Source organism: Perca flavescens, chromosome 9, assembly GCF_004354835.1.
Source record: "Perca flavescens isolate YP-PL-M2 chromosome 9, PFLA_1.0, whole genome shotgun sequence".
Lineage (NCBI taxonomy): Eukaryota > Metazoa > Chordata > Actinopteri > Perciformes > Percidae > Perca > Perca flavescens.
In genome coordinates, this window is record NC_041339.1 from 28169467 (window position 1) to 28197403 (window position 27937).

Genomic DNA, 27937 nt, shown 5'->3' on the forward strand with positions numbered 1-27937 from the left:
TGGTAGGAACTGAGTTACTTACTTATTCCCAGCTCCCCCCATTGTTACTGCAGTGATAGATGGCTTCTATTAGAACAGTGAGAGACAGAATGAGGTGAGTTCAACTGGGGTTTAGCTACACCCCCCCCCCCCTCCACCCCATAAGACATTTGTTGATAGATTTGGGGTCGATGAGATTTTGGGATTCAGCTAAATTGAAAAAAGGAGATGGGGAGGTTGAAATGATGTCCCCATTGGCCCAGATCCTCAACATCTGTGAGTGCATCTGTGTGTGTGTGTGTGTTCCTCTCATTTGTGCAGGTACTGCGTGCTCTCAAGCTGCAGTAAATGTGGGTTACTTGTGGTATTTGTGTGTCTACTCGTTTGTGTTTGTGTGTGGTGTGCATTTCTTTCAACTGTATCCACCCACTTGTACGGCAGCTGACAGACAGACAGACAGATGGATGCGCAGCAGTTGCAGCATTTCTCCAGTACCATGGGGTAAACAAACTAGAGGGCTGTCAATATGAAAATCAAGTAGCTACATTTTGCAGCAGGGCTCGGCGGTGATTGAGCAGGACCCCGTGAAAATGCTTACAGCGCAAGATCTAAAGCACTTAAAAAAAAACTTTGGTTAATTAAACTGATTGCAGGGACGTGATCAGAAAGACAAAAAGTGCAGGGGAGCAGCACTCTCCTCCCCTTTTAAATCCTCTAGAAAATACAAAGTATGCATGCTGACAACCCAGCTAATAATTTATCTCGGAAAGACGGAAAGAAAATTAAAAGCCCTTTTGTCAAAATGAGTCCAAGCTGTGTACTACAGTCATGTCCAATAATCAATAACACCTCATCAGCATCTTGTCTGCCTGTCATTTCGCTTTCCTGTCCCTCTTTAGTATGTGGTTTTATCTCCTCTCTTCAAGCTCCTTGTGTTTCCCTATTTCATTTGACTGATATCCCTCAATTCTCTTCTCTCAAAATGTCCTAATTGCTTGTCCACTCATGTTTCTCATCATCCCCAACTCTCACTATGATTAATGACACGATCACATCAGAAAGTGGCAGAGCAAAGTTCATCTGCACATCTTTGAGAAATAGGCAGCGCTAGTTACACTTGGTGCATATTGGGTACGCAATTATTGGCAGAATGGCAAGGACAGCGAAAACCTTGTTATTCCGATTTGGGAATGTTTATGCATTATTTCAAGATGCTTAACCCCACTGCAAGAAATGTAGTCACACAATATAAATATCTTAAATAGCTTGTGTTGAGTTATGTACAGTGTTTTTAGTAGTTCTTTAACAAGTAAGACCAGGGGCCTCATTTATGAAACGCGGTGAATTTGCGTCACAAGTGGCGTACGGACGAAACATAAGATGTGAGTACGCATAGAAAGATTTGGATTTATAAAACCGTGCACACACACGTCCTACGCCAGATTCCCTTGTGGCGCAGCTTTGGCGGCTTCATGTCCCGCCCATAAATAGTCCGTGAAACACCCCAAATTAATATGCATCCATACCAACATCATGCGCACGGAGGAAAACAAAGCAAAGGACTTTCACTCAATGTGAAGTTGTAGTTCTTGTTAGAGAGGTGGAAAAGAGGAAAATATGTTTGGAGGGCACAGTGTTACTAATGCCAAAAAAAGCTGTAGAGTGACAACATGTTGCAGATGCAGTTAATGCCACAGCCTCAGAGGTCGGACCGTGGCCCAAATTAAAAAGAAATGGTCCGATATTAAAGTTGATGCAAAAAAAAACGCCTAGCGCTGCCCCGAGAAAGTTATGGTAGTGGGACGCCGGAGCTGAGCCCTCTTGAAGTGGGACAGGCAAGGCGTGGTTTCTCCGAGTGCTCCTCTGTAACGCTGGACCCAAAACAGCAAAGAGATCCAACAGGACAGCTCGAGGAAGTTGGAACCGGCTCTGAGGCCACTTTTTGTTTGCCAGCGAGTCTTCTTGCTGTCGGTCTCCATTTGCCACATCTTCCAACATTGCAAATTTTTTAACAGATTTTTAACAGAAGCTTTTGTATAAAATTGCGATAAAAGTTGTTGCGATGTCTTTTGTATTTTTGTTGCAATGACGTTGCAGAAGACAGTGAAAGTTGCAAAAAAAAGTTGCAGTTTTTTTTTAATAGTTCTTTAAAAATAAAAAGGAAACTTGTTTTGGGGAGAATAATAATTATTACTATTCTGGGCTGAGATTTCCTAGTTATAACCTTACCAAAAAGGCTCAGGATGCTACTGTTGGTATAATATGAAAATGGCTGGTGGATTTAAGACAAAAAACAATAATTTATTGAATTAATCAAATATGAACATATATGTCACTGTCAGTGGCTTGTTGATCTTTACATTGTCAGTTAATTTCCTATCCTGGCCACACACACACACACACGTAGCTGTCCTCAATCAGAGGTCATCTTGTCTCATCTTGTCATCTGCATTTTTTCCTGCATCCACCGTGTGTGATTGTGTGTGTGTGTGCGTGCGAGCATCAGTCGCGGGGGGAAATGGAGCAGCAGCCCCGCCCGCTGCAGAGAGCCGACAGTATTCAAACAGCAGCCGCTTCAGTGACTTTATAGTGAAAAATCGTTACAGCGTACACATTGATGTTAAAATGTATACAGGTTGGCAGGACGGTCTGAAAAGTTTTGCACGGTCTTTCGCTGTATGTTTTGTTGGTAAATGTGAGATGTTCGAGTCACACACGTCTTGTCTTCATAACAGAAACAAGGAAATTAATTTGATCCGTTCGCAAAATTACGAATCCCACTGTGGCCACGCCAAGACCCGCCCTACGAAGCAGCTTGATTGGTTGGGGTTAGGCATTTCACCTCGAGTGGTTAAGGTTAGGATAGCCGATTGGTCAGGGGATAGGACCTGTACAAATGGGGTCACATTGCCATGGACGCCTGGCCAATAAATGCTATTGAAGGGCGGGTATTGGCATGGCCATAGTGGGATTCGTAATATTGCGACCCGTTCTCACTCCCGCTTGGTCAGTGGCTGCACGTGGGACTGCTGGGATTGTCGCGTGTAATGAAAATGCGATAGGGGCCCCCGGCTGTCAATCAATATCTTCCAGTGATGTGGGCCCCTGATTGGTCCGGGCCCGTAAGCACCTCTTACCCTGCTTACCGATAGTTACGTGTCTGGTAGAGGAATAGAAACCAGTCTCTTCAGGCAAGCACAGAGAATATGGTCTGATCTATCTTTATTCTCCATGCCAAGCATGAGCTCAGATGGCTAGATAGATAGATAGATAGATAGATAGATAGATAGATAGATTTTTATTAATCCCAAAAATGGGAAATTACAGTGTTACAGCAGCAAAATATCAGAGACACAGCACACTTACAATATACATAAAATAATAAATAGGATAGAATACATGAACAAATATTTAAAATATATACAAGTTGGGAATACAAATTAAAAAAACTACTTAACTAGTATTGATAAAGATGTAAATAAACCTAATGTGCAAGTTGTACTTAGTGCAGTTATGATGTCTATGAGTCTTATCTAACACTCAGTGATGAAGTGTTAAAAAGTTGAATTGCCTGTGGTAGGAAGGATTACTTGTAGCGGTCCGTGTGACATTGAAGCTGTCGGAGCCTCTTAGAGAAGGTGCTCCTCTGTTGGACCACTGTGGGGTGGATAGGGTGGTTGGGGTTATCCACGATAGATAACAGTTTGTTCAGTGACCTCCTCTTCACCACAGCTTCAAACGTGTCCTGTTTGCAGCCAATAACGGAGCCAGCTCTCCTGATCAGTTTGTTCAGTCTGTTTGTGTGCTGGCTCCGATGCTGCTGCCCCAGCAGATGGCGGAGGAGAACAGAGCGCTGGCCATAACAGACTGGTAGAACATCTCCAACATTCTGCTGCACACGTTGAAGGATCTCAGCTTCCTCGGGAAATAGAGTCTGCTCATCCCCTTCCTCTGGCAGAAGATATAGGGTACCCCAATGTAAACTTAACATTTCTAAACTGTAGGCCTAATTTACATAATGTTGCTTGAGACTGCAGGGGCTGTGCAATAGCTTCATGATATGATGCATATAGGGTTGTGTATAGGTTAGTCTTGTCACTGTTTGTGAAAGATGAGCAATAGATTGTGGCTGTGTGATGTGCTTCAATCTGACTACATATCACTTAGTTAGGTTAATGTTTTTTATTGTAAGTATATATTAGCTGTATGATAAAACAATATGTCAAATGTTATGTGTGAAGCATTTGAACTCATGGCAGATATCCCTGCGGACAATGAAGTATCACCTGCAAAGTCTCCATGATATTACATTTTATTTAGATACAGCTGCTGGTGATGGTGGCTTTGCAGCCATATTGCCTGTGATTTATTGACACTGCGGTGGTTCTTTTTGCCAAGTTAATAAGCTATGATAGCCTCTTCTATTTTGTACTCTCCAGCTCTCCATTCAATTATATGTCAACCCATTGTGTTTTCCTTTTTCTCTCTGCATTTCAGCTGTTTGGTATGCCTTTTTTCAATCTTTCCTAAGTTATTCTTATCTGCCACTTTCTTCTTTCTGCTCCTTCAGCCTCAGCCATTTCTCTATTTGCACCATTAGAATATCCCCGTACATAAATAATATCTATGGTGTGGAACCCAGCGGGGCCTCGTTCCTCAGGCCTGTCCAACATCCCGCTGCTGCACTTTGTGCAGTCCTTCTGCCTGCAGCGCTCTGCTGTGTTAAGTGTGCTACCCAGTGTGGTGAGACAGATAATGGAAAAAGAGAAGAAACGCACAGAAAGAAATACAGGTGGAGAGAGAAGCAGGTTGAAGAAATGAAAGGGTTCAGCCCTCTCTTCTTGGTAGCCGCAGGAAGCTGTTGCTCTACAATGCCAATAAACAAACCTCTCCCCTTTGGTTTCACTTCATCTTCCAGATTAGTTTGACACCCCTGCTTGTTAAGACAGGGAACCATCAATAGTGTCAGGAAAGATAAGAGAGCGGGTGTGAGGGCTGTGAGCCAGACTTGAACCCTTGATTTCACAAGCACATGGTAGAAGCTCAGCCAGCTGAGTCACCAGTGCAGCTTCCATATCGAGCTCCTTCTGGTTTTCTACAGTTTTACCTCATCTTTCCTGATAATGTCTCCTCTACTCTTGATTATAAAAAAACACTGAGTAGGAGTAAAATGCCTGAGTCCACATTCTTTTTGTTTGCTTGTAACTGGATCCAGACCAGGAACAAATTCCCTCAAAAGACAATTTATTTATCCAAAGAAATTATTTACATTGTTACTAGCAATTATGCAAATCCCCTAAGCCATTCCCAACATGTGGCCCCAGTTTTAAAAAATTCACAGCATTTTGTTTGCATTATAAATATTTATGTACATGCTGTCTTGCGGCTTTCCCTTTTTAACTCAAAGGAAAACATTACATTCACACAAAGGACTCCCCTAGGGCAGATAAAGATGGCTCTGCTTTGTGTGAGCAATACTCAGTGGTCCAGAGGAGGAGTGAGATGAGTATATGTTGTATGAACTGTTCATCTTCAAACCTCTTTACTCTATGATTAAGGCTCACATCTGATTTCTGTGAGGCCTGTTCTTAGTGATCATTCAATTTTGTTGTTGTGTCTGTCAAATCTTTTCACATGTAATACATTACTCTCACAGCATGATCACACCGAATAGATTTAACCCCTTTAAGCATCGACACACCTCTGACCGACAACGCATCGCTCCCTCCTCCCATTTTTACTTATGTAAGCAGAGATTCCTGGGAATTGTTCAGACAAGGTTGCGACCCCATGTAGCTTCCCGTCAGACTCAACAAATTGCCTGTGCTGAGAGAGCCGAGGCAGCTTCCTGGTTAACACCGCTGTTTCCCACTTGTACAGTGTGGCACAGAGTTAGCTCAGATGTGCCTGGAGATAGTTGGACAAATTTAAAGAAATCAGTGGAAAACGTGAATATGCTTTAACCAACCATTTGGGCTTAATCCAGCAGGTTTGTGTTCGTTTCCCCTTTTAAATTATTTGAAAAGGGAATTTCTTGGGTGTTATTTTTATCTACTATTACAGATAAACATTGGCCATTTTACTCATAAAGTCTGTTTAGGAATGAGCTAAATGGATAAAATCTATTACCGTATATGTAATTTTATATTGTTATAATATATATTGTATCATAGTATATTTTCTGGAAAATCAATTTAGAAACTGCAAATGAAATACTGGACAAATCCAGCCACATTGATAATTAATAATCATACTAAAATCTAGTAAAACCATAAATACACCCACATATTTTATAGGGATAGCTACCACAAAATAAACGGCATGGCAAAATCTCTGATGGCTGGTTTGATTTGGAAAACATGGACTCCCCCCCAAAAAAAACGGGCAGGAGTGCAAGCCTTGTACAGATTTACAAAAAACCTACATTTACATCTCAAACACTTGTATCTGTGAGTCAGATCAAAAGTAAACACATAAAGTAGTTCCCTAGAAATCCATGCAGCTACTATAGCGAGCTTCGCATCACTTATGCTATCAAACGCAGTCGACTATCATCATGTGGTAGTCAACAGCAAGACTCTTTTGATCTCCAGTACAGGGCCACTGTTTCCCATTGTTGCCTGTATACAGTATCATTGCATTTGTTTACATGTATAGCTTACAACTCTCCCCTTGTAGACGGGAGGGTTAGACACATTGGCTGTCTACTCTGGTCATTGTTTAGGCTTCAGTGGCTTCAGGGTTGATTCATAGTCGGGAATAAACACAGCAAGATATGGCAACAAAGAGAAATACGAGATGGACCGCGCAGTAAAACATTGATAAAATAACCGGCACATAAACACTATCTCTCGTCTTTATTCCATTCCTTCAGTGCTCTCTAGCTGTGATTTCTTGGCTGTAGTGATTATTAGTGATATTAGAGCCCAGGCTGTAGTCTGTGTAGTCTCTCGCCCCCACAGGTCAGCAGAGTTCAGCCCTACAGGAAGAGGCTGTCTGTGGGAGAGAGCAGACCACAATCAGGTTATTGCTTAGCCATGCTTTACACACACTTAATCATAAAACTCTCTCTCCGTTTCTCTTCCTCTGTTTCTGTCTGTCCTGAAATACTTTTTTTATGAGGCCTATGCACCCTCTTTGTTGTTTTCTTCGCTTTTTCATTTCGTTTGTCTCTGTCCTTCCAAACCAGATCACCACTTTAGAAAGATTGAGAGGAGATAAAAGTCACACTGCGATCAGATTGAGTGACACTGGGTGATAAGATCTTCTTTAGGAAGACAATGACAAACTAATGCTGAAGTTCCACTCCTGCCATCACCTGCTGGAAAGTGCTTTATCAAAAATCAATAAAAGCTGATCACATTGTGTTTGATCTGAAGCAGATGTATTGTTTCACACCTGATGGAAAGGCTAAAAAATTGCCCAGATTAAATTCCTGACGGCTGATGCACGTTTTCATCAAAAACAAATCTTGTACAAAAAGCAAATTATTGCAAGTGTGTGGCTGTAGTTTGCTACTGTATTGCAGTTTCTTTGAACATTCACAGTGAAAAAGCACCAAAGCTGTTGTTATGGACACTATTGAGCATATAGTACAGATGCATTTTCTCTCTGCTCCTTTTTCAAAACAAGCCACTCCGTGGCAGCTAGAATGACACATTGTTATGTTTAGTTGTATTTGTGGGTTATAGTGACTTCTCCGGGGCTCCAATGAGAAACGACAGGACAAACCAGGGAAATGTGACATTATGAAATACAAAGGAAAGCATCTGGGCACGTCTGAATGCATAAGAAGCAAGAGAGATGTACATAGCAGAAATGTAGCCAAAACTATTGTGTCTGTCATTATTGTGTCCACTCTGCTTCCCTGTTGCCTGGTCTTTGCTCTCTGCATTCATTTTTCCTCCTTGTCATCCTGCATATTTACATAATGACTATACCTACGTGTAGAGTAGAGAGAGAGAGAGAGAGAGAGAGAGGGAGATGGAAGTTGAAGTTGGACATGCAATAATACTGTGATATGAGGAAAAGAGGGCGGCACACAGTTTTTGTATACTCCGTGCATTGAATCACTACTGTATACATGTACAGTATGCAAACATACAAAAAAGTCTTCAATCTGTCAGACTCTTTCTCTCTCTGTCACTTTGTGTTCACACACACACACACACACACACACACACACACACATAGCGATCAGGTAATTTCTACTTGAGCTGTGCAATGAGGTGTGTACTGTGATCAGTTCAGTGGGCGTCTGTTTCAACGTATAAACAGTCTTTTCCCTGCCTGGAAGCCTTATCAGCAACTGGCCTTCCTCAGCGCACGCACGCACGCACACACACACACACACACACACACACACACACACACACACACACACACACACACGTTCTCAGTCGAATATCCTGGTCATAGCTAGATTCACTGTTTTTTCCATCTTAAAACCATTTTAGTATAGGATATTTTTTGTTACACTTACAATATTTGTTCAGGCAGTATTTCTTAAGGGATAGGACTTAGTCTGGGACTGATCAAAAGACTTTTATTTGACATAAGCCAATAAGCCATTATGCATCACAACCTGTAGATAAAAAACTATTCTCAATAGACCCAATCATAATGATAGTTTACAATAACTTCCGGAAAGTCCAGCATCCTGTACGTACAATGTAACGGTGCTGTGCCAACACGGGAGAGGAACAACTGGATAAACTGTCATCTCATTCATTTGAATGCATGTTTGATGCTTTTATATCCCAACACTTTCACTAACTAACTAATTTACCTTTTGGGCGACAGACTAAAGAAAAATGAAAATTTCTTTCAGCAAAGAAAACAAACACTCACCTACACACATAACAAGAAAATTTGACCCAAGAGTTTTTTTTGGGGAGGGCTTACACATTCATCAGAGAAGAATGTGCAGGCAGGTGTGTTTAAAGCGTTATCCTTATCTCCCTGTCTTTATATGCATCTTTTCGCAGGAATGAGAAAAAATGTAGCACACATTCTTTTTGTCAGGGTTGATTGCCAATGTTATCGTCAGTCGGTGGTGCGTGGTTAGTCTGGACTATATATGGTCTTGAGCTGGACCTTTTTACTTCCAAGAAGAGATATTTGATACAGTGTGTGTATCCAAGTAATGATGTATGGCTTCAGTAATACACAACACATTTCAAACATTGAAAACATGATGCCATATAAATTAAAATCAGTTTGACAGATGTGGTCAGCCAACATATTTGCTAAATATTGTAAATCATGAAAAGAAATATCTGTTCAAAACATATACAGTATGTTGCTTGATTAACGAGGAACACTGTAAAACTATGAAAAGAATGGCAAGCCCAAACATTGATGTATTGCCAAATAGAATTTAAGTGAAATGTTATGTTATGTATCCGAAAGAAAAACATGGTCTCATTTATGAATAATTACACATTACTGGTACTGGATGAAGAAAGAAACTTGAACTTTAATTAGAAAACACACACAATGCAACCACAGTTGCATTTGTCAAATGGGAGAGCACCTTTAAGGTATACATTGAGAGCAAAGTTTCTGCGTTAGAGTGTCAGTGCACAGACAAAACAGAAGATTTCCATCCTAAAATTGAACAGTTGTGAGTTAATTACATTTTATACCATTTTGTGCCTTCGTATTTTGTTCATTTTGAGACTAAAACTTTTTTTTTTCCAGAAGGCTTCAAGCTGTTCGATTTGATGTTGCTTGAGAGCTGTGAGCTTTGCCAGTAAAAACAGTTTGGGGTTTTTTGCGCTTGCACCCACTCACACACATACTGCAGGCTACACTTGCACAGATAATTGCATGTTGCGAGACTTGGCATAAATCTCAAGCTGCCAGTGTTCTGAAACTGTAACAATAGCACACCAAATTATGTTATGAGACACAGCTGGCATTTAAAATGATTAACAGGAGTTAAGTATAATGAACAATTGCATTAACTGCTATTCCCAGAATTGGGATAATTTAAAAACATGCATGCAAAGGTAACCTGATTTGAGTTGAGTTGAAGAATTAGTAGGAGTCAAACTTAGGCTGCTGATGAGTGGTGGCAATGCCTGGCCATGGCCACTTTCAATTAAATATAATTACATTCTGCAAATTACAAATACTTGATTTTGTAGTGTTTCTTTTGCCACTACCAGTTATAAAAACACTCTGCATATGGCTCCAAGCTGTTATGCTGAGCTGTATGTTTATGAGCTCTGGAGTGCAGCAGTTCTTTACATTTTTTTTACACAACCCCAGACACATTCAAACACATACATTTGCAGAATCCTGTGGTGCCAGACTTTGCATAACACTGACTGTTGTTATTTTAACACCACTTTTACCATAACTGTGTGTTCTTGCCGACATTGGAGCAGGAAGACACAACAATACACTTCAAGAATTTAACATTCCGGACGTGGAGTTTCAGACGTGGAGAGTAAAGATCTCTGAAGCCATGGTTACGGTCCTCCAAGATTCCTGCTTTCAGCGGCCACCTGACTGTCTACAACTCTTACACCTATTCTTCTAATTATGATGGGAGCAAAGGGAGAAATCAGCTGACTGATTATTATAGACCGTATTATGCTATGTATCCGACAATTTTGCAGGACAGTATGCAGGATATAAATTCATCATTTAATCTCTTTTTTCTTCTTCTTTTCTTCATTCTTTACACATTTATTCCATCATTTTTTGTATGTACAAACAAGTGCAACACTATGAATGCCTTTGAGAAAGTTTGTTGAAAGTGTTTTCTGTTTTTCCCATATTAAAACGAATATTGCCTGTTGCCCCTCTCTATCATGGCCAGTTTTTCACCCCGCCTTTGAGCACGGCAGTTCAGAACAGCTATAATCATTCCCCCCTTGAGAAATGGTCAAAAGAAACGACATACAAAGTAGTTAATTTCCATCCTCACCTAACTTCAAACTCCTTTTAGGCCCTTGCCTTTTGGGAAACCCTTTCAGGAGGTATTTCCCCACAGGTCTCACGGTCATGTGGTCATGTGGTCATGTGAATTCCTCCACCATAATTGAGAGGGTCAGTCTAATACCCTCTGTTACTGTGGGTGCAGCACCAACCCACCATTTGATTTCATACTGCATCTTCTCCATCTCAAGACAAAAGAGCTCCTTGAACTTTAGGCAGAAAGTCACTCCCAGTCGTTTGTTTCAGTGCACACTATTTTGACATTGCATTTTCTTTTCTTTTAAGAACAAGCGAGATGGACAGACAATGTCTAACCTCGACACAGAGAAAAGACAAGAGAGGAGTGAGACTCTAGAAGTCCTAAGGGGTCTGAGGTGGGATCTGATCCCTCCTGACAGGAGAAGGTTCATGTGATCGGCAAGAGGGAAGCTTAACCCTCTAGGCCGCACTACACCCTCTTTCAGTCTGTGGCTGTAGATGAAAGGATTTGAGCTGATTGTATGCAGTGTGTCGGACACCTAGGGAGAGGGGAGGATTTAGCCGCAGATGTAAACATTGTCTCAGTTTGTGTTTGACAAAGGTTCTCTGTGCAAGTCAAAATCACGTCTTCTTTTATCAAATTGAGCAAGAAGCATACTAAAAGGTTGTTACAAGTTTGTGCAGAAGGTCCAACATAATATTTATTTCCATATTTAATGTGTATTTGATTCCACTATTCTGTGTATCCATAATACAAAGCAAAGTTACCATACTGTACAGTCCTGTCTATGTGCTGTACTGTCGTGTTTTCTGTCTACCACACACACTCGCAGACACCCCCACACGTTCTGCTTCCCTCACTCTTATTTAGTCATTACAAACAGCATTATCAAAGTAAATAAAGTAATTTATGACACAATTCAAGTGCAAATTAGCAGTTAGGCTATCGGCAGTGTAAGTGTCAACTCTCGCCTCAGTCTTTATTAAAATGAACCCTTCTCAGGAAACATCCATTCAGATGGGTTTTATTTAGAGGCCTGGCATTGCTACAGCTATGCCATATATCCATATGAATATTTCATGTGCTCTGTATATCTCTGCACTCACATGGCCTGTGTGGAGGATATATTTTACAGATGCTGCGTGCTTGCTGCTGAGCTGTTTTAGGGTGAATGTTTACTTTTAAAATGGGTTCCACACACTCCCTTAGAGGGGAATTAGCTTTGGTGGTCTGAGGGAGCGGTGCAGGAGCAAGATAAGAGATAGGACCCATTAGCCTGGGCAGTTAGCCTATTTAAAGGCTGTTAATTATTTACCTAATTTACACTACAGAGCCAGCTGGGCTAGCAAGGGTTTACTCATTAGACTGCTTTCTGTGATTGCGATGGACAGAGCTAACTAGGGGGTTTACTCTTTAAATTTCACAGAGATGATACCTCGGCATGACTAGTTTGATGCTTCTAAAAAGCCCTGTCTATGTGTCCCTGTGGCAGAACAGTGGGGGTTGACTTTAAGTCCTCCAGTAATAATTAGACTGGTGCACGGTGGGAGTTCACTGTAGGGCAGGCCTTGTGCCCGCAGGCATAATACGCATATACACACATGTACCTCAGAAACACACTTGCGTGCACACACCAGGAGATGCATGAATGAACACAGACCCTTACACAAAAAAGTTTGCACTAAAACACACAGGACTGCTATGCTTCATGTCTCCCTTGCGGTCATTTGCACTTCAGGAAATCTTGAGTTTTACACACACACATCTACAAATTTAAAGTTGCTGTACTATCAACACATACACAATCAAGTAGTGGTTGATTACTGTGTGTGTGTGTGTGTGTGTGTGTGTGTGCTTTATTGAGCCCATTTATATTATAGGGTACTTTTTTTCTGGGCCAGTTGGTTGCAGCGGGCAGGCTGATGAATCCATCATAATACGAAGGCAGGCAGTCTGACCAGTTAGAGAGCCTCTTCTCTTCTCTTCTCTTCTCTTCTCTTCTCTTCTCAGAACCATATCTTGCAACACCGCCACCCCTTTCCCACCCTCCCTCCTTTTTTTTCTTTCTGCTGAGGGTAAAAGACAGACAGGGTCAGTAGGACTCACAGGAACAGAAACAGGAAGGACAGGAGGTGAGTGGAGCACCATGGCAGGTTAGAGGCAAACCACCCAATGGTAGTTTACTCCCTTATTTTGACTCATGTTCCCATTTTTATCTTCTTTGCTTGTGTGCTCTTACTATTTTTTTCTCTCAAGTTTGCTCTCTTTATTAATTTTTTTTCGTTATTTATCTTCCATAATCCATTTTGTTTATCTCACTTTGCTCATCTTCCCTTCTTTTAATCTGCTACACCTCACCTCTCTCTTCTCTCACTCCCTCTTTCCCAGTCTATTTTTGCAGGGTAGAACATAGGTCACATGTTTTTGCCTGGGATGTGTGACAAAGAGCGTGAAGAGAGAAAGAAAGAGTGTGTATGTGTTTGTTTAAAACTGTAAGTGCATGTGTGCATGTCTGTCTGTCTGTCTGTCTGTCTGTGAGAGAGATAGAGAGAGAGAGAGAAAATTGTGTTTTTCTGTCCGCAGAATGTTAGCGCACACAGCTTTGGCAGCTGACACAATGCGGGAGGAATAAATGGGCAACACGCATGCATGTGTTCATCCATTCTTACACACACACACACACACACACACACACACACACACACACACACACACACACACACACACACAACACAACACAGTGAAATGAGTATTGAGCTACTCAGTGTGGCAATCTGCCAAATATTTTTTTTTCCTCGGCAGTATTTGAATATGCGTGTCCGATCTGTGTTCTCCTACGTGCACGTGTGTTTTTCTGGTGTTTGTGCAAGCGGAAGCCGAGCTGCTGTCATCATGCAATGATCAATAGTGTGTGAATTTAGAAGTGTTGATTTCTTCCTAGAGTCGTTCTGCCTTCTCTGCAGACTGTGCTGTACAGCCATGGCCTGCCTGGCTTCACACTCTGTTGGTGTCAGGAAGGCTCATTATTAACAGGGGGTGTGTGACTGTGAGGGGGAATAAATTGTGTGTATGCATGTTTGTGTGTGCTTCCATGCAAAAACGTCTGATTTCATGTTTGCCCGACTGTGTTACAATTTCCTGATTGCATGTGAGTGAGTGCTCTATTTTGGCTGTGTAAGTAGAAAGGGATAATTAATGAGCAGGGGGACACAGATGTATTTATAACTCATGTTTCCGTGAGCGTGTGTTAAAACATCAGCTGAAACTTGCTGATATTGCACGTTTGAATATTTTATACATGTTTGCTGTTTGTGAGTTGTTTTTGTCAAAATTTGTAGAAGTGGATGTAATGTGACATGGCAGGACTGTAAATGATCTACTCCTCTGTGGTAACGAACAGCACACCTCTGTCATCTTCTCTCTTCCTTTTTCCCTCATTCCAACCATTCTTTTTCTCACCATTTCCCATAAATCCCATTCCCTCCTTTTCTCTTCTTTCTTTCTTTCTTTCTTTCTTTCTATCTTCCTGCTATCCCTTACTCTGCTACCCATCTCTAACTGTTCATGCTAATTTGATCTCTTATCACCATCCTTCGACCCATTTAAACAACCGCTAATGTTGACATAGAAATAGTACGATAGCCCACATGCTAATTAGCAGTAGCAGTTACTTCACCCCCCTAATTAACTTCCATGAGCGGACATAGCTGTAATGCTAACCCAGCTCCAGCTATAAGGGGTTGGCTGTGTGCTCCAATGAATAATAGATAATGTGTCACTTCCCTTATCGCTAATGAAAGCAGACAGCTGCTCCTTGTGCTGGAATACCAGTAGGGCCTGAGGAGAGCCGCCTGAAAAAGGAAGATGCTTTCATTCTGTGGAACGAGGGATAAACAATCAAACGATAGGCTGATAAGAAAACAGTTGCAGGGAGGTCATGGCGTAAGGGTTATCTGTCCTTTGACAGACGAGGCAGAAGCGGGACATGGGGGACGCTAAGGCCATGATATTGCAGATAAAGTTGAAATGGCATCTGTTTTTGACTTCTATCCACACCGTTTACAACACCAAAAACAGCTTTTCTCCAAAATTAAACATCTCGCACAGTGTCACTTGCCCTCTACTGTTTTTTTTTTTTTTTTATTTTTTTTTAGGGCATTTTTAGGCCTTTATTGACAGGACAGCTGAAGAAATGAAAGGGGAGAGAGAGGGGGGAATGACATGCAGCAAAGGGCCGCAGGTCGGAGTCAAACACGGGCCCGCTGCGTCGAGGAGTAAACCTATATGGGTGCCCGCTCTACTGACTGAGCTATCTGGGAGCCCTCTCTTGTTCTGTCTGGTCACTTACTTTGTATTTAAAAATAGCCGATCACAAAGTATATATATTTCATATGACTTAGTATGAAATGGTAATTTGATTGATGGTCTTAATGCAAAAGTCCATGAATTACCACCTTGGTTAGCAGGTACCACTTATGAACCACAGGTAAAACAGTTTTTATACACATGCAGTCGCTCGACAAGGGAAGGATATAGTGTGTCAGGTACAGTACTCAATACAATACAGAATAAATGATCACAGAAAGGGTCGGAGGTGACAGAATGTAGCTGTACTCTTCTGAGACCCAGCAGAGTATCTGCCAATGTCATTAATAAATTTACTTAATCCCAGCCCATTCTTTTTAAATGTTTTATGGCAGAATAGAAACATTTAGCATTTATTGGAGCACAGTAAACCAAACCTTGTAGCTCTGTCTGATTGTTGACATGACATGCAATGCCTTTTCATTTATTTTTGTGTCTTTCTCACTGCTTAGGCTCCTCATTCAGATGTAATCTGTTTGGACAGTTAAAGTTCATATAATTTATACTTTGTAGTAGTGTTGTGTAAATCTGACCTAATATAGCCTTGCTGAAAGGTTGAGCATTATTGTTCTTTCTAGAGATTAACCATGACTCATGGTGCAAAGTGATTCTTCTGGTGACGTGTGAGGGCCTTTTGTGAACATGGCGTACACATAGTGGTCCAAATAAAGGCCTCCAAAATGAGACATGATTCTGTTTACACTGCATTGGGTGTCTTTGTATACATGGAAGTGTTGACAAGGAAATTAAATCAGGGGATCAGTGTAGCCATAACATGCTGAAAAGGCAACAGAACGCTAATATTTGGCAGCAGCTGATCTTTCCGAGTTCAACAGAAAGATACACTGGAGGTCACCCTCCACATGCATCCTGTAGCTTCTTAGTCATCATTCTGAATGTAAGTGGAATCCTTGGGCACTGTAGTGTTTGATATCCTTGCAACTAATTTCCTTACACAGAGGCAAAGGAAACTCGCAAATGAACAATAGAAACATAGACTTAAAAGCCATCAAATTTGTGCCTTTTTTTTTGTATAAGCATTAATTCATTGTTTGCCCTGAGCTTAGAAATAACATTTCTATTCAGCAGTCAGAAACAGAACATACTGTTTGATGTAAGATAAACTAAAGCAGTGATAACAGATTTCTTTCCAGAGACGGCTTGTTTTTTTGTCTCTTTTGGGCTCTACAAATAACTTTTAACCCACAAAGGACTGGAGGTAATTCACTTTTGCCCATATTTGTCACTATTGTACTGTAACACACACATCTGCTTATCATAACTACATTAAAATTCATGTCCCACTCTATTAAAGTATCCAGTGCAACCCATTATCTTAATTTGCAGTTCCTTACAGGAAAGCAGTTTAAACTGACCTATAATAAAACAGTAGCCTACTCACTACAGCCCTGCGGGATGATTTAGCCACTGTTTAATGAAGCCCATAGACAGAAGTTCTCTGTCTCATTTTCTCTCTGGGGTTGATAGCCAGATGCTGTGTAACACAAAGGGAACAATATGGCCCCTTGTGAATACAGACGCCGCCGTACTGGACTAGACTAGATCATACTTGATTAGGAGGATTGAAAAAAAAGATGAGGTCTGGATGATGAACTAGAATGGGCCTGACAGAACTGGAGTAAAGATTAAAGCCAAATTGGCCCAGAAGATGTTTTATAGTAGTAGAGTATTATTGTAATGTACTATAACATAGACAGAGATAATCTTAGATTTGAGTAGGATGAACTAGCCTGGTTGACACCAGACCCTTCTCAGTTGTAACTGAGAGTGGGTCTGGGCAAAGTTCATTCGCAGCTCATTTCCAAAGGGGCGTCACCAAAGGACGGCGCTCAAAAGCCTCTGGGCGCAATTGGATAGTCCTTCAACCAATCAGACCAACGATCCGGGTGATGTAGCAGTGACAGCAGCATCAACAGGTTGCTGCGCTTCGGTAGCCGTCATGTTGAATGTAAAGAAAAAGCTGCTCGCCGTCGCTGCACTGTCATCGTGTAAAGCCCGCCTCAACGGTTGTGATTGGTGGCTCGATTTGGAAAAATTGGAAATGGGCTTGAATCAGAGACCAAATCTCAAATTTGCCAGAAGTTTGTCAGGGTTTTCCCAGGCTAAGGATGAACCACACTTTGCACAAATGAGGGGGACTGATCTGTTCCTACAGACTCAGAGCAGACATAGGCTAAGCACTGATATATCAGATAAATGACTCCTAGTTCAGATCTTGTTTAGCAATCAGAAACTTTCCATTTCACATTTGTCAGTGAGTTTGTTGCTCTGGAGCATGTCTGTGTTGTAGTGTGTCATTATGCAAGATTGTCATCCACACCTGCAACCCAGTAGATTGAACTAATTGCACCATCAGCTGCGTCTCTCACTCACACTAGTTTCATAGGGAATGTCTCTGTAATGGGCAGCAAATGAGTACAATATGGATAACAAACAGATTTAATTCAACCTCCTGAAAAAAAAAGTAACAGCTTTCATAATGTGATGCAATATCCTTCTACAGTTTGCAGACATTAGCTAACATTGGTTACCATAAACTACTGGTCATACCAGATCAAGTGAGTGTGTAGCAGCTAAGTGTATTGAATAGAGCAATGATGCATTTAATTGCTAATGAATTGTGAACGGTGTTATTTTCTCTTTCCAAGGTTACATAGTCTTGCTTCAAAGTTTTGAAAATAGCACAGGAAAGACAGTACTTTGTGTGCTTTTGAGCAGGTGTAATCCATGACACCTAAATTGTGCATTCCTTAACACGGTCTCACGGCAGTTCGTGAAATGGTCACGTAATGTTTAATCTATTGATTCGTGTACACAGACACGTTTATCTCTTTTTTTTTTTTTGGTGGTCAGCATCTATACGGAGGTTGGGTTTAGGAAAAGAAGAACGGGGAAAGGAAACGTCACACGCGGGAGACGGCCGCGGTCTCTGAGGGAAACGGACAACAACGGGAGGGTTGTCTTTAGGAAAAGAAGAATGGGAAAAGGGACGGTTGTGTTTAGGAAAACAACAACGGGGAAAGGGACGGTTGTTTTTAGGAAAAGAAGAACGGGGAAAGGGACGGAATCATCACACGCGGGACACAATCCCCGGTCTCCGGGGTGAAAGTCCTGTGTTGTTTGACCCATCCACCACTGCAACCAACTTCCCTGCGCGGATTTTCGGCATTTCATACTACTCGCTACCGTAGTTGTGCTGTGATCACGAAAGATGCTTCCCATTGAAATACATTAGTTTAAAAAACGTGCTGACCACCACTTCAAAAAAAACTAGATAAACGTGTCCGTGTACACGAATCAATAGATTAAATAATGAGACCATTTCACAAACTGCCGTGAGACTGGGTTGGCATGCTACATGTTTTCCTCCCATTTAAATACAGTCACATATATAGCAAGATACCCAAATAACAAAAATTCAAGAACAAAAAAAAAAAACATACCAAAGTACCAAACAAGCAACCCCTTCACTGTAATGCAAAGGCAGAGGTCTAGCTCTTCCTGTACAGAACAATCACAGTTGTGGTCCTGATTGGCCTTCAACAATAACTCTTCTAATTCGAATGAAGTAAACCTGCTTAGTGAAAGCTTATAAATCCTGCAAACTTGCCGGATTTAATTAATTTCTCTACTGAGGAGAGCAAGTTAGAAACTGCTGTAAAAACGGCTAGATTTAGTTTTTAATCCAGTAACTTTAAATTTAAAAATGTCCTCAAAAAGCTTTAAATGTTAATATGGTACCTTTAAACACCCAGATTAGGTTGCAAAGTAATCTTTGCGTGTGGTGCCCGTGAGATACCATCTTTTACTGCTTTGTTAAAATTGCACTCCTGTTAGATTGTGCTGCAGTAGGCATTTTACCAAAGTATTCAGTACTTTGCATATGTGTCTTTATCAGTGTCCCTGTGTTTGTCTGCACATGTGCTCTGGCTTGAATTTTTTTTTTTGTGGCTCTCTCAAGTTGGCATATTAAGCTGGACAATCCTGCCTTCGTTCTCAAGGTAGGACATGGGTAAACAGAGATAGCTGGTCCCATGTCAGGGCTGTGATAAGGACTTGGGACCTGTGTTATTGTTGCCTGCTATCCTCTGCTGCTGCTTTTTTAATGAGATAGAGTTTGAGACAGAAAATGACTAAATGAGAGCTGGAAGAGAGGGAAATATAACGGTAAAGCTGACCTGCATGTCTGAGATATGAGTGTACAGATGCCACTCCCATCTCTGCCTCTTTTTCACTTTCTCACCCACTATCTCTCTCCCAACCGCCCACCTCCTGTCCCCTGCTTGCGCTCACAAATCTTATTTCATGTTGGCCTGCCTTCCATCGTAGCCTGCTCTGTGTCAGTGTATCGGACTAATTCAATCTCCAGTACACAGCCACTCCAATGTAATGACCCATGACATTCAATTAATGTTTTTCCCCCTTTTCTTGGTAGGTTGGGTCAGCAATTATCCGTGTACATGTGTTTCTCTGGTGTGTAAAACTCAGAGTGGGTGTAGATATAATTTGAAAAGCTTGGCAGTCGGTGCAACCTCAATTTTTATCATCACAAGCTGTTTTTGCAGAAATAGCCATTTTCACCATCGACTGCTGTGCGTTTTAGACATTTTACAATACAAAAAACATTGAATTTTTAGTCGATTCCTTGGTTCTCTCATCCAAAATATCCTAAGAAACTATACTTTGGTTAAGGTTTCCATGCTGATGATGACATATGAAAACTACTGGCTGTCAGTATGAGCTTATTTACTACACACTCATTATTCCTGTTTTCCGGGATTCACATTACCGATGTCGTCGCCTCTCAGCTAGCTGTCACGCTTATTGGATTGGTGTTGAGAGATTGCTGCATGTCCTTTGAGGGGTTATTAAGTGCATGTGTGTGTCTGTTCAAAAACAGTGACTCAACCAGACATACACACATATTAACCTTACATATTGTAAGCAATGTAAGCACACACATACACACAAACAAACACTGACAAAGGGAATGTCTAAATAAGTGCTGACACACGCAAACACAGTTTTGGACACACATAACATACGCGTGGCTTCCTTTTAGCCTTGTGTAGCCTGTGGCAAATACTGTCAATTTGGATTAGCATAAACATTATGAGTTTTTAGCTCAGAGTCATTATGACTGTAATCCAGTGTGGATCGTGCATGATCAGGTGCTTCCAATATTTAATATTATAAATAAATATAATTATAAATATAAAATTGGATAATCTACAAGTTACTGTGCTTCACTAACACTGTCTACATATACAAACTTTTGCAGTTGATGCTCACCAACTAGCCTATTACATGATTGTTCTGTTGCTCTGAGGCCTTTCATTAGTCAAACAAGCATTTACAGTGACTTTAATTAAAAGAGAAAACTTTAAAAATCCTCATAACTGCACTGTGGGGAAGGCCAGGTAGACTCTTTGCCTCTTTCCTAGCAGTTCTGTTAAGTCACTGATTGTTACTGTGGCATGTTTTTCACACCATCATCTTTTCTACCTCTTCTGCACTCCTCATTTCTTTCTGTCATACTTGTCTGCCAAACTGAAGCTTTCATTCTTCATCTTTCTCCACATATTCTCCACTTTATCTCTATTCTTTCTTCACCCCTCCCCCTTTTTTAAGATTCCCCCTTTTTCTGTCCCTTCTCTGTTCTCTCCCACTCTACCTCTGTCTCTCCGTTTTAGTAATGATCTAATTAGGAGGGTTTTGTTGCCTGCCCACTGTGTATAATTGCCAGTGGGTTCTGCCTGTACTTCACTCAGCAATTACAAGCAGCATTCTTCTGCTCCCATATCTGCTAATTAAGCCTTAAGGACAGCGGGACGATCGTAGTCGCATTAAGCATCAGGAAGAGTCAGGAATGCCTGTGCTCTCTGCTCTCCTCACTCCTGGGACATACAGAAGTAGTGGATTGAAGAATGGTTGCCATGGTTGCAATCACATGGTGGCAGATCCTGTGCAGAGTCTGTCAGTCAGTTGCTCTGTGTGTCTCTCTGCATGTATGCCTGTATATCCGTACATCTGTAACAAACACAACAATTCTGCCCCAGGTTACCAGCTCTTTTCATTATTAAGGTTTATTCTACGAAGATGGTACAAGGGCCAAATAGAGCTGGTCAAAGTTCCTGTTTAGGCCCCTGGGTGGACTGGCTGTCATTTTGATTGATTGCATTGCCAGCTCATGTAATGCTTACTTTGCAAAACGTCCCCACTCAGCACTGCACAACACACAGCTTACTCTGTGGCCAGGACTATGCACTTACTCCAAACTTCTGTATATCAGCCAAGTACTGTGTTGTACAAGCACACGATGATATCTAAATATGGTGCAATGGATGTTTTATTGCGTTATTGAGTGTGGGTGACTTTTAGAAATACCAGTAGGTACAGGGTCAGTTGAAAATTTGATTAGAAACTAGAAAATTGCCTGAACTGCTACAGAGAAAAGGCCAACTGGTTTGTTGAGAGTCTGTATGCATTAGACAATGTTTCCAGTATCACACACTTCTGGTAGAAAGATACAATGTGGAGTTGCACGCTCCCATTCTTTCGAGACATCAAAGCAACCATTTCAAATGGGAAAACTGCCTCTCTGCAGTGTTTCCATATTCCCACTAGACCTTTATGGTATTTAAATGGTATCAACATAGGCAAGCAAACCTGCACTGTTGCATTATTATAACTATTTGAATTAAGATATAGCATCAGTTATAACATCAGCAGTAACCTGTAACCCAGGGGCATAATAAAATACAATGCATGAAACCAATAAAAACTCCACCTGTAGTGTCTAGACCAGCTATTAAAAATTGTGAAAATGCTAATTTGCACCTCCCATGTTGAAGTTTGAGCTCCAGCATGTATTAAACCAGGGCTTCAGGCACTCAACATAGAAGCCAGTGACACAAATTTGCATGGAAATTGCATGAATAATGTGTGCCTATTTGCTAAATAGCCTTAACATTGATATATGTCTATAAGGGCTCAAGTGTTCATTTAATGTGGATGTCAGCTGAGCAGCTCACTCAAATCTTGCCGAATTGCCTGGGTTTTATTATTAGTATTGGATAATTTATTAGAAAGCTTTACATAGGCCCTTAAAAGTTTTGACTCCCTTTGGGAATTGTTTTCCATCTTCCTTAGCTCTACTCTTCAGTAAGCCCATTGTAAAACACTAAATGGGCATGTAGCTCTGGTTTCTTGGCTTCTCCAAGTGGAACAAATGATGCAAAGTGGCACCAAATGGAACGTATTCCCTTCTGTGGGCCTGTCTAGGGTTTTGTGGACTTTAAATGGCAAATTAAAAGGCAAATTGATTTAAGTTAATGGACACAATGGTGCTGCCTTTCCCCTCATTATGCTATTAATATTAGCTGTTGCTTGGTATAACTTCATAATATCTTTAGTAGAGTAGCTGCGACTACACAATAATTAACTGCATATTTACCTATTATTTATTTAATGTCATAGCTCTATAAAAGCCTAATAATTGTAATGCCTTTTCTCACCTCATTATAACCATCTGGACTGTTAGCGCTGCTGGCCTGCTGTACACTTAACTTAAAAAAGTCAAAATTTGTCATAAAATATGTGCTTTGATTTTTTTGTTGTGCTATTAACATATTACTGCATGCACATTTGACATCATGTTCAGTTTACCTTAATACTGTTGCAGATTGCTTAGATTACTTTTGACATAAATCTGCATGTTTTGTAAAAATAATTTCCTGGCAACCAAGCAAAGACTGGAGTATGGTCTTACATAACTTATTGCATATCTTATCTCAGAGAGGCAAATATTTCTCTCTTGTTTGAGTCGTTGATCATTTTGTCTTATTTCAGTTGCTGTAATATATGAAACCTTCAGGCTGTTTCAGGCTAAACATGTCCAGGACAAGACACTGTTTTCCTTCTTTCATTTGATTTCGCTGATTCGTCATTCCCTTGTAAAATTTAGACACGGCAGAATGTAGAGTTCAGTTCTGTTCAGATGACAATGATGGACAATATTTTAGTATCTCACACAGCTCTCTCATTTCTGTTTTATCCAGGCTGCCAGCTCCAATTGTAGCAAACACAAGTCGATGACTGAGAACTCCGCCTCCCATGATGGACAAGAAAAGTGGTGAGTGTCACTAAATGTGCATTTAAACAAACAAATTTGTGCCAAACACATTTCTTATTTTTCTAACTGTAAGTACAGTAATTAGTCATGTAGAATCAGACTTTTGTTACAATATCTTACATAAACGGTTAAACATTGAAATGACTGTTCCTAATGTGGCAAAAAGCAGTGAAGGGTTTATTTCCTTCAGGTGATAACCGCCCCGTCTAATACTGTCTTTATAAGTTGACACAGCATGAGCATCATTTTGCATGCTGATTAGTTTGTTTTGGCGCATTCATTGCATGATAATTACTTCCCAGTAAGTGATATGGTTTTACATAATGAAGCACCATGTGTGCAGCACAGTACATCCTGTCTGTACAAGTGGGTAAAAAAGAATAATAATAATGGTGATGATAGTCTGTGATTTGGTTCATGTTCATTTTTATCAAGCAATTGCACATGTAAATGCATTTTAGTTGTATCATTTCAGTGATTATTATTATTGTCATTGTTATTATTTGCAGTAGTGGGAGAAGAAGCATTGATTGATTGATTCTCATTTTAAATCCTTACAGCCAACGGCTTTCAGACCAAGGCCAGTGAGGGCAGTGTTCAGAGGAAGCAGCTGCCCTACTCAGTGGAAACTCCCTATGGCTTCCACCTGGACCTGGACTTCCTCAAGTATGTTGACGACATTGAAAAAGGCAACACTATTAAAAGGGTCCACATTCAGCGCAGGGTCAAGGGCCCAGCCAAATTCAGCACGCTTCCCAGAAATTTCAGCCTTCCTGGGCATGGGGCCAGGCCTGCCCCTAAGGACAGCACATGGTCTGGGACGTCCACCCTGGGGCCCAAGCCTAAATCACGGGTGACAGAGGTCCAACAAATCTTCGACTTCAGGGCAAGTGAAGGGGGAACTTCCAGCCAGAGCAGCAGGGGGACAACCAGTCAGGGAGCTGGCTACATTTCAGCAAAGCCCAGAGATGAAGTAGGAGCTGGGGCTCGGGCTGGTGAAGAGAACACTGTAGGGATTCAAAGTCGTCCGAACCTGCTCCGAGCATCAAGCATGCCCATCACCCTGCAGCAGCGGAAAGGTTCTGATTCAAGCAGTCCAGACCGTACCGTGGGAACACCGGAGAGTGGCTCAACAGAGAACGTGTTCCGTCCTTCACCGGACATAACAGAGAGACGGTGTGTCCCTCAGGATCGGACAGGGCTTCACCAGCAGATCACAGTGGCACTGAAGCGGGTCAGAGAGCTGGAAGAGCAGGTCAAAACCATTCCAGAACTAAAGGCACAGATCTGCTCACTGCGGAAGGAGAGGGAGAAGCTACTGCTTCAGGTCCAGGCCCAAGCCCAGGACCAGGTTTCCACATTATCCTCTACAATACCACCGTATTCTGATTCTGGGACATGCACTCAGCCACAAGGTCACAAACCAACAGAAGGGCTCAACTTAGCTTTGATGAATCAACCCACTGGAGGTTTAGAAGCTTCAGAGCAAGTGCCAACAAAGCTGGGAACAGGGAAAGTGAAACAAGGTGTTACAGAGAAAAGTAAAGTGTTACAAAAAGAGAGGGAGATAAATCATGAATCTTTGAAGAGTTCCTCAGCACATGGAGAAATGGGTTGGTTGTCAGAGCAAGAATCGGTGAGACAAACACAGCTGTCAGAAAAATCAGATAAACAAAAAGAGAGTCCACTGGAGCAAGCAGTGCAAAAGCTATCACGGGACATTGCAGGACAGGAATTAACATCACTTAGGGTGGCTTTAAAAGATGCAGAGACTAGCAGTATTCAAGATGATGATGCAGCAAAAGAAGGAAAACTTGAGGACCCAGACAGTATGCAGAATCTGCAGGAGAAGCTAATGATACTGGAGGCTAAACTTACTCAAGCTACCCAAGACCTGGAGAGAACTAATACTCTTTTGAAAGAACAAATAGATAAGAACAAGGAAAAAGAGGAGCAAATACTACAACTGAGTGATGGAGTGAGAGTGGAGGTGTGTACACCAGAAGCACACAACTGGCCAAGAAGAGAGAGTATTGACACAGGGACAGAGACAGAGAAAGTAGATTTTGCAAACCGAGAGACAGAGACAGAACCGCCTGGGACAGTAGATCAGGGAACAGATACAGATAGAATCTGCATTGAAGTGTATTCATCCAAACCAAGGGCTGGAAGTATAGATCAAGGAGCAGAGACTGATAAAGTTGACACAAACAAACAGTCAGAGGTGGAGGCAGAAGTAGCTGCTGTGAGCCCACCAAGAGCCAGAGCCAACAGCATGGAACGTGGCACAGTAACAGAGAGGATCGCCACACAGGATCAGATGACAGAGACACCTGTAGCAGAAAGGGTAAACCAAGTAACAGAAACAGAGGGAGAGACAGCAACAGACCATCCGCAGAGACCGAGGGCCAGCAGTGCAGACCGCGGGACGGTGACAGAGAGAGTGGACACGGTGGACAGGGTGACAGAGACAGTGGAAGCGCAGAGGACAGACCAGCAGACTGAGACAGAGATAGAAAGACGAGAGGATAACAATCCAGCCAGAGGTACAGAAGCGAGAGAAAGTACAGGCAGTGAAGGAGTAGAGGATGTTGGTACTGTGGTCAGTGAAAGAGTGGAAGATAAGGAAGCAAATGAAAGACTTCAGAGAGATAGTGGAGACAGTGAAAGTGTGGTTGTAAAAGTTGTCACAGAGAGTTCAATTACTGCTATAGAAAGCAGGGCTGAACAAACTGTAGTTTCAGATATTGTAAGCCAGGACGAAGGTGGTACCAGTCCACTTGTTGCAGAAGGAGAAAATACAGAATCTGACATTGTAACAGTCACAGCACAGAATGACTCAGAAACAAAAGAAATTGAACCCCCAAAGAGTGAATTAACAAAATGTGTTGAAACACAGCAGATTGCACTGGAGACTGTAGAGAAGAAACAAACAGCAGAAGGTATGATAGTTTGTGCAACAATCAAAGAAACTATGGTCACTGACACAGTTGTAGTAGTAGCAGCAGCAGAGAATGCAGCTGTGAAGACAGTAGCTCCTGTGCGACCCTCGAGAGGCCGGAAGCTCTCAGCAGAGCAGGTCCAGCCAATACCTCCTCAACTTCAGGCTGCACCTGTGCGTCCTCGTAGGGGATCCAGTGAAACTCAACCCCAGCCGTCCCAGCACCAGACAAAAACCCAGCCCCAGGTGCAGGTACAGGATCCACCTCAGCTCGAGGCCCACACCCCAACACCCCAGCTCTCTGAACCACAGTTAAAACACCAAGCCCCATCGCCGTCTCAGGTTGAGGACCACACCCTAGCAAAAAGGCCTCCGGGGGAGTCTGGTGAGAAACAATCTCAATCACAACCTCAGACTGAGACCCAAGCCTCGCTTCCAGGCTCCGGTGAAGTCCAAACCCGTCCCAAATCAATCAAAGCACAGTCTCAATCCATTGCAACTCGACGGGACTCCAAAGAGCTTAAAGCAGCACAGAGGGGGTCCAGTGTATCACAACCTCCTAGTCGTGGATCAGGAGAAGCCCAGACCCGCCCAGCTCGCCAGGGGTCATGTGACCCCCAACCTCAGTCTCAGGGCTCTCGTAGAAGTTCCAGTGAGACTCAACCCGTTCAGAAAGATGCCAGCGAGACACAATCACTGCGCAGAGGCTCCAGCGAAACAGCCCAGCGTCGTGGTTCAGGTGAAGCACAGGCCTCACGTCGGGACGCTGGCGAGGCACAGCCTCCACGCAGAGGCTCTGGCGAGTCACCAACATCGCCTGCAGCTTTGGGCCAAGTCGTAACCCGGTTAACAGGCCTTCTGGGCGAGCAGTGGGCACAGCTGGGGAGCAGCTCTGGAACTCAACAGACGGCCAGCCAGCAGGAAAGCCCCAGCACACAGAAACAGACGGCAGGGAAAAGAGCAGAGGCAGTGAAAAGAGCAGAGGCAGGGAAAGGAGCATCAGCCAAGCCTGTAGGGAAGGCAGTCCCTGCAGCAACAACAGGGAAACCAGCAGGAAAAACTGGTCCTTCCAAAATGAGCTCTATTCAAAGTCAGCTGGTCAGCTCCCTCAGTGTCCTCTCTGCCTTCTACTCACCAGGCCAGAAAGCTGCTGCTGCCAGCAAACAACAAGAACAAGGTAGGCCTGTGGTTCAGTTAGTATCCCATGGTTTATACTGCATACACATTTTTTTTTTTTTTTTGCCTTGCTTATTTGTAATAGACTCAATGAGTTGAATCCATTCCACTTCCATATCCACTGAAATGATCCTTTTACAGTTTGTACTCGCCATGCCACTTAATTACAATATGTTCCTTCTGATCTCTGCCAAGAAGTCTCATGATTAAAGTGTATGTATATAACTCAGTAGCCTTGGATATTAATTTCCCATCCTTCTCTCCCTCGACCAAAAAGGCCAACAGGAGCAGCCAAACATTGACAAAATGATTTAACAGATGTCTGCGGTGTCACTTACGTATAGAGTTCAGGTAGAACATTTATCTCTGCATACCAGCACACTCCTCAGCT

General features: G+C 42.1%; 1 protein-coding gene across 4 annotated transcripts in view; it reads left to right on the forward strand.

Annotated features, from left to right (window-relative positions):
• kank4 (KN motif and ankyrin repeat domains 4) overlaps nucleotides 1–27937 on the forward strand; it is an 81924-nt gene that overhangs the window by 38070 nt on the left and 15917 nt on the right. For 3 of the 4 annotated variants that reach the window (XM_028586583.1, XM_028586582.1, XM_028586581.1), the window contains exons 2-3: nucleotides 23356–23429; nucleotides 23990–27547. In XM_028586583.1, the coding sequence (XP_028442384.1) occupies nucleotides 23411–23429; nucleotides 23990–27547 (3577 nt within the window). In that variant the 5' untranslated portion in view covers nucleotides 23356–23410. Of the gene's footprint in view, nucleotides 1–13032; nucleotides 13085–23355; nucleotides 23430–23989; nucleotides 27548–27937 lie in introns of those variants that run through there. The other variant, XM_028586584.1, reaches the window with a different exon arrangement.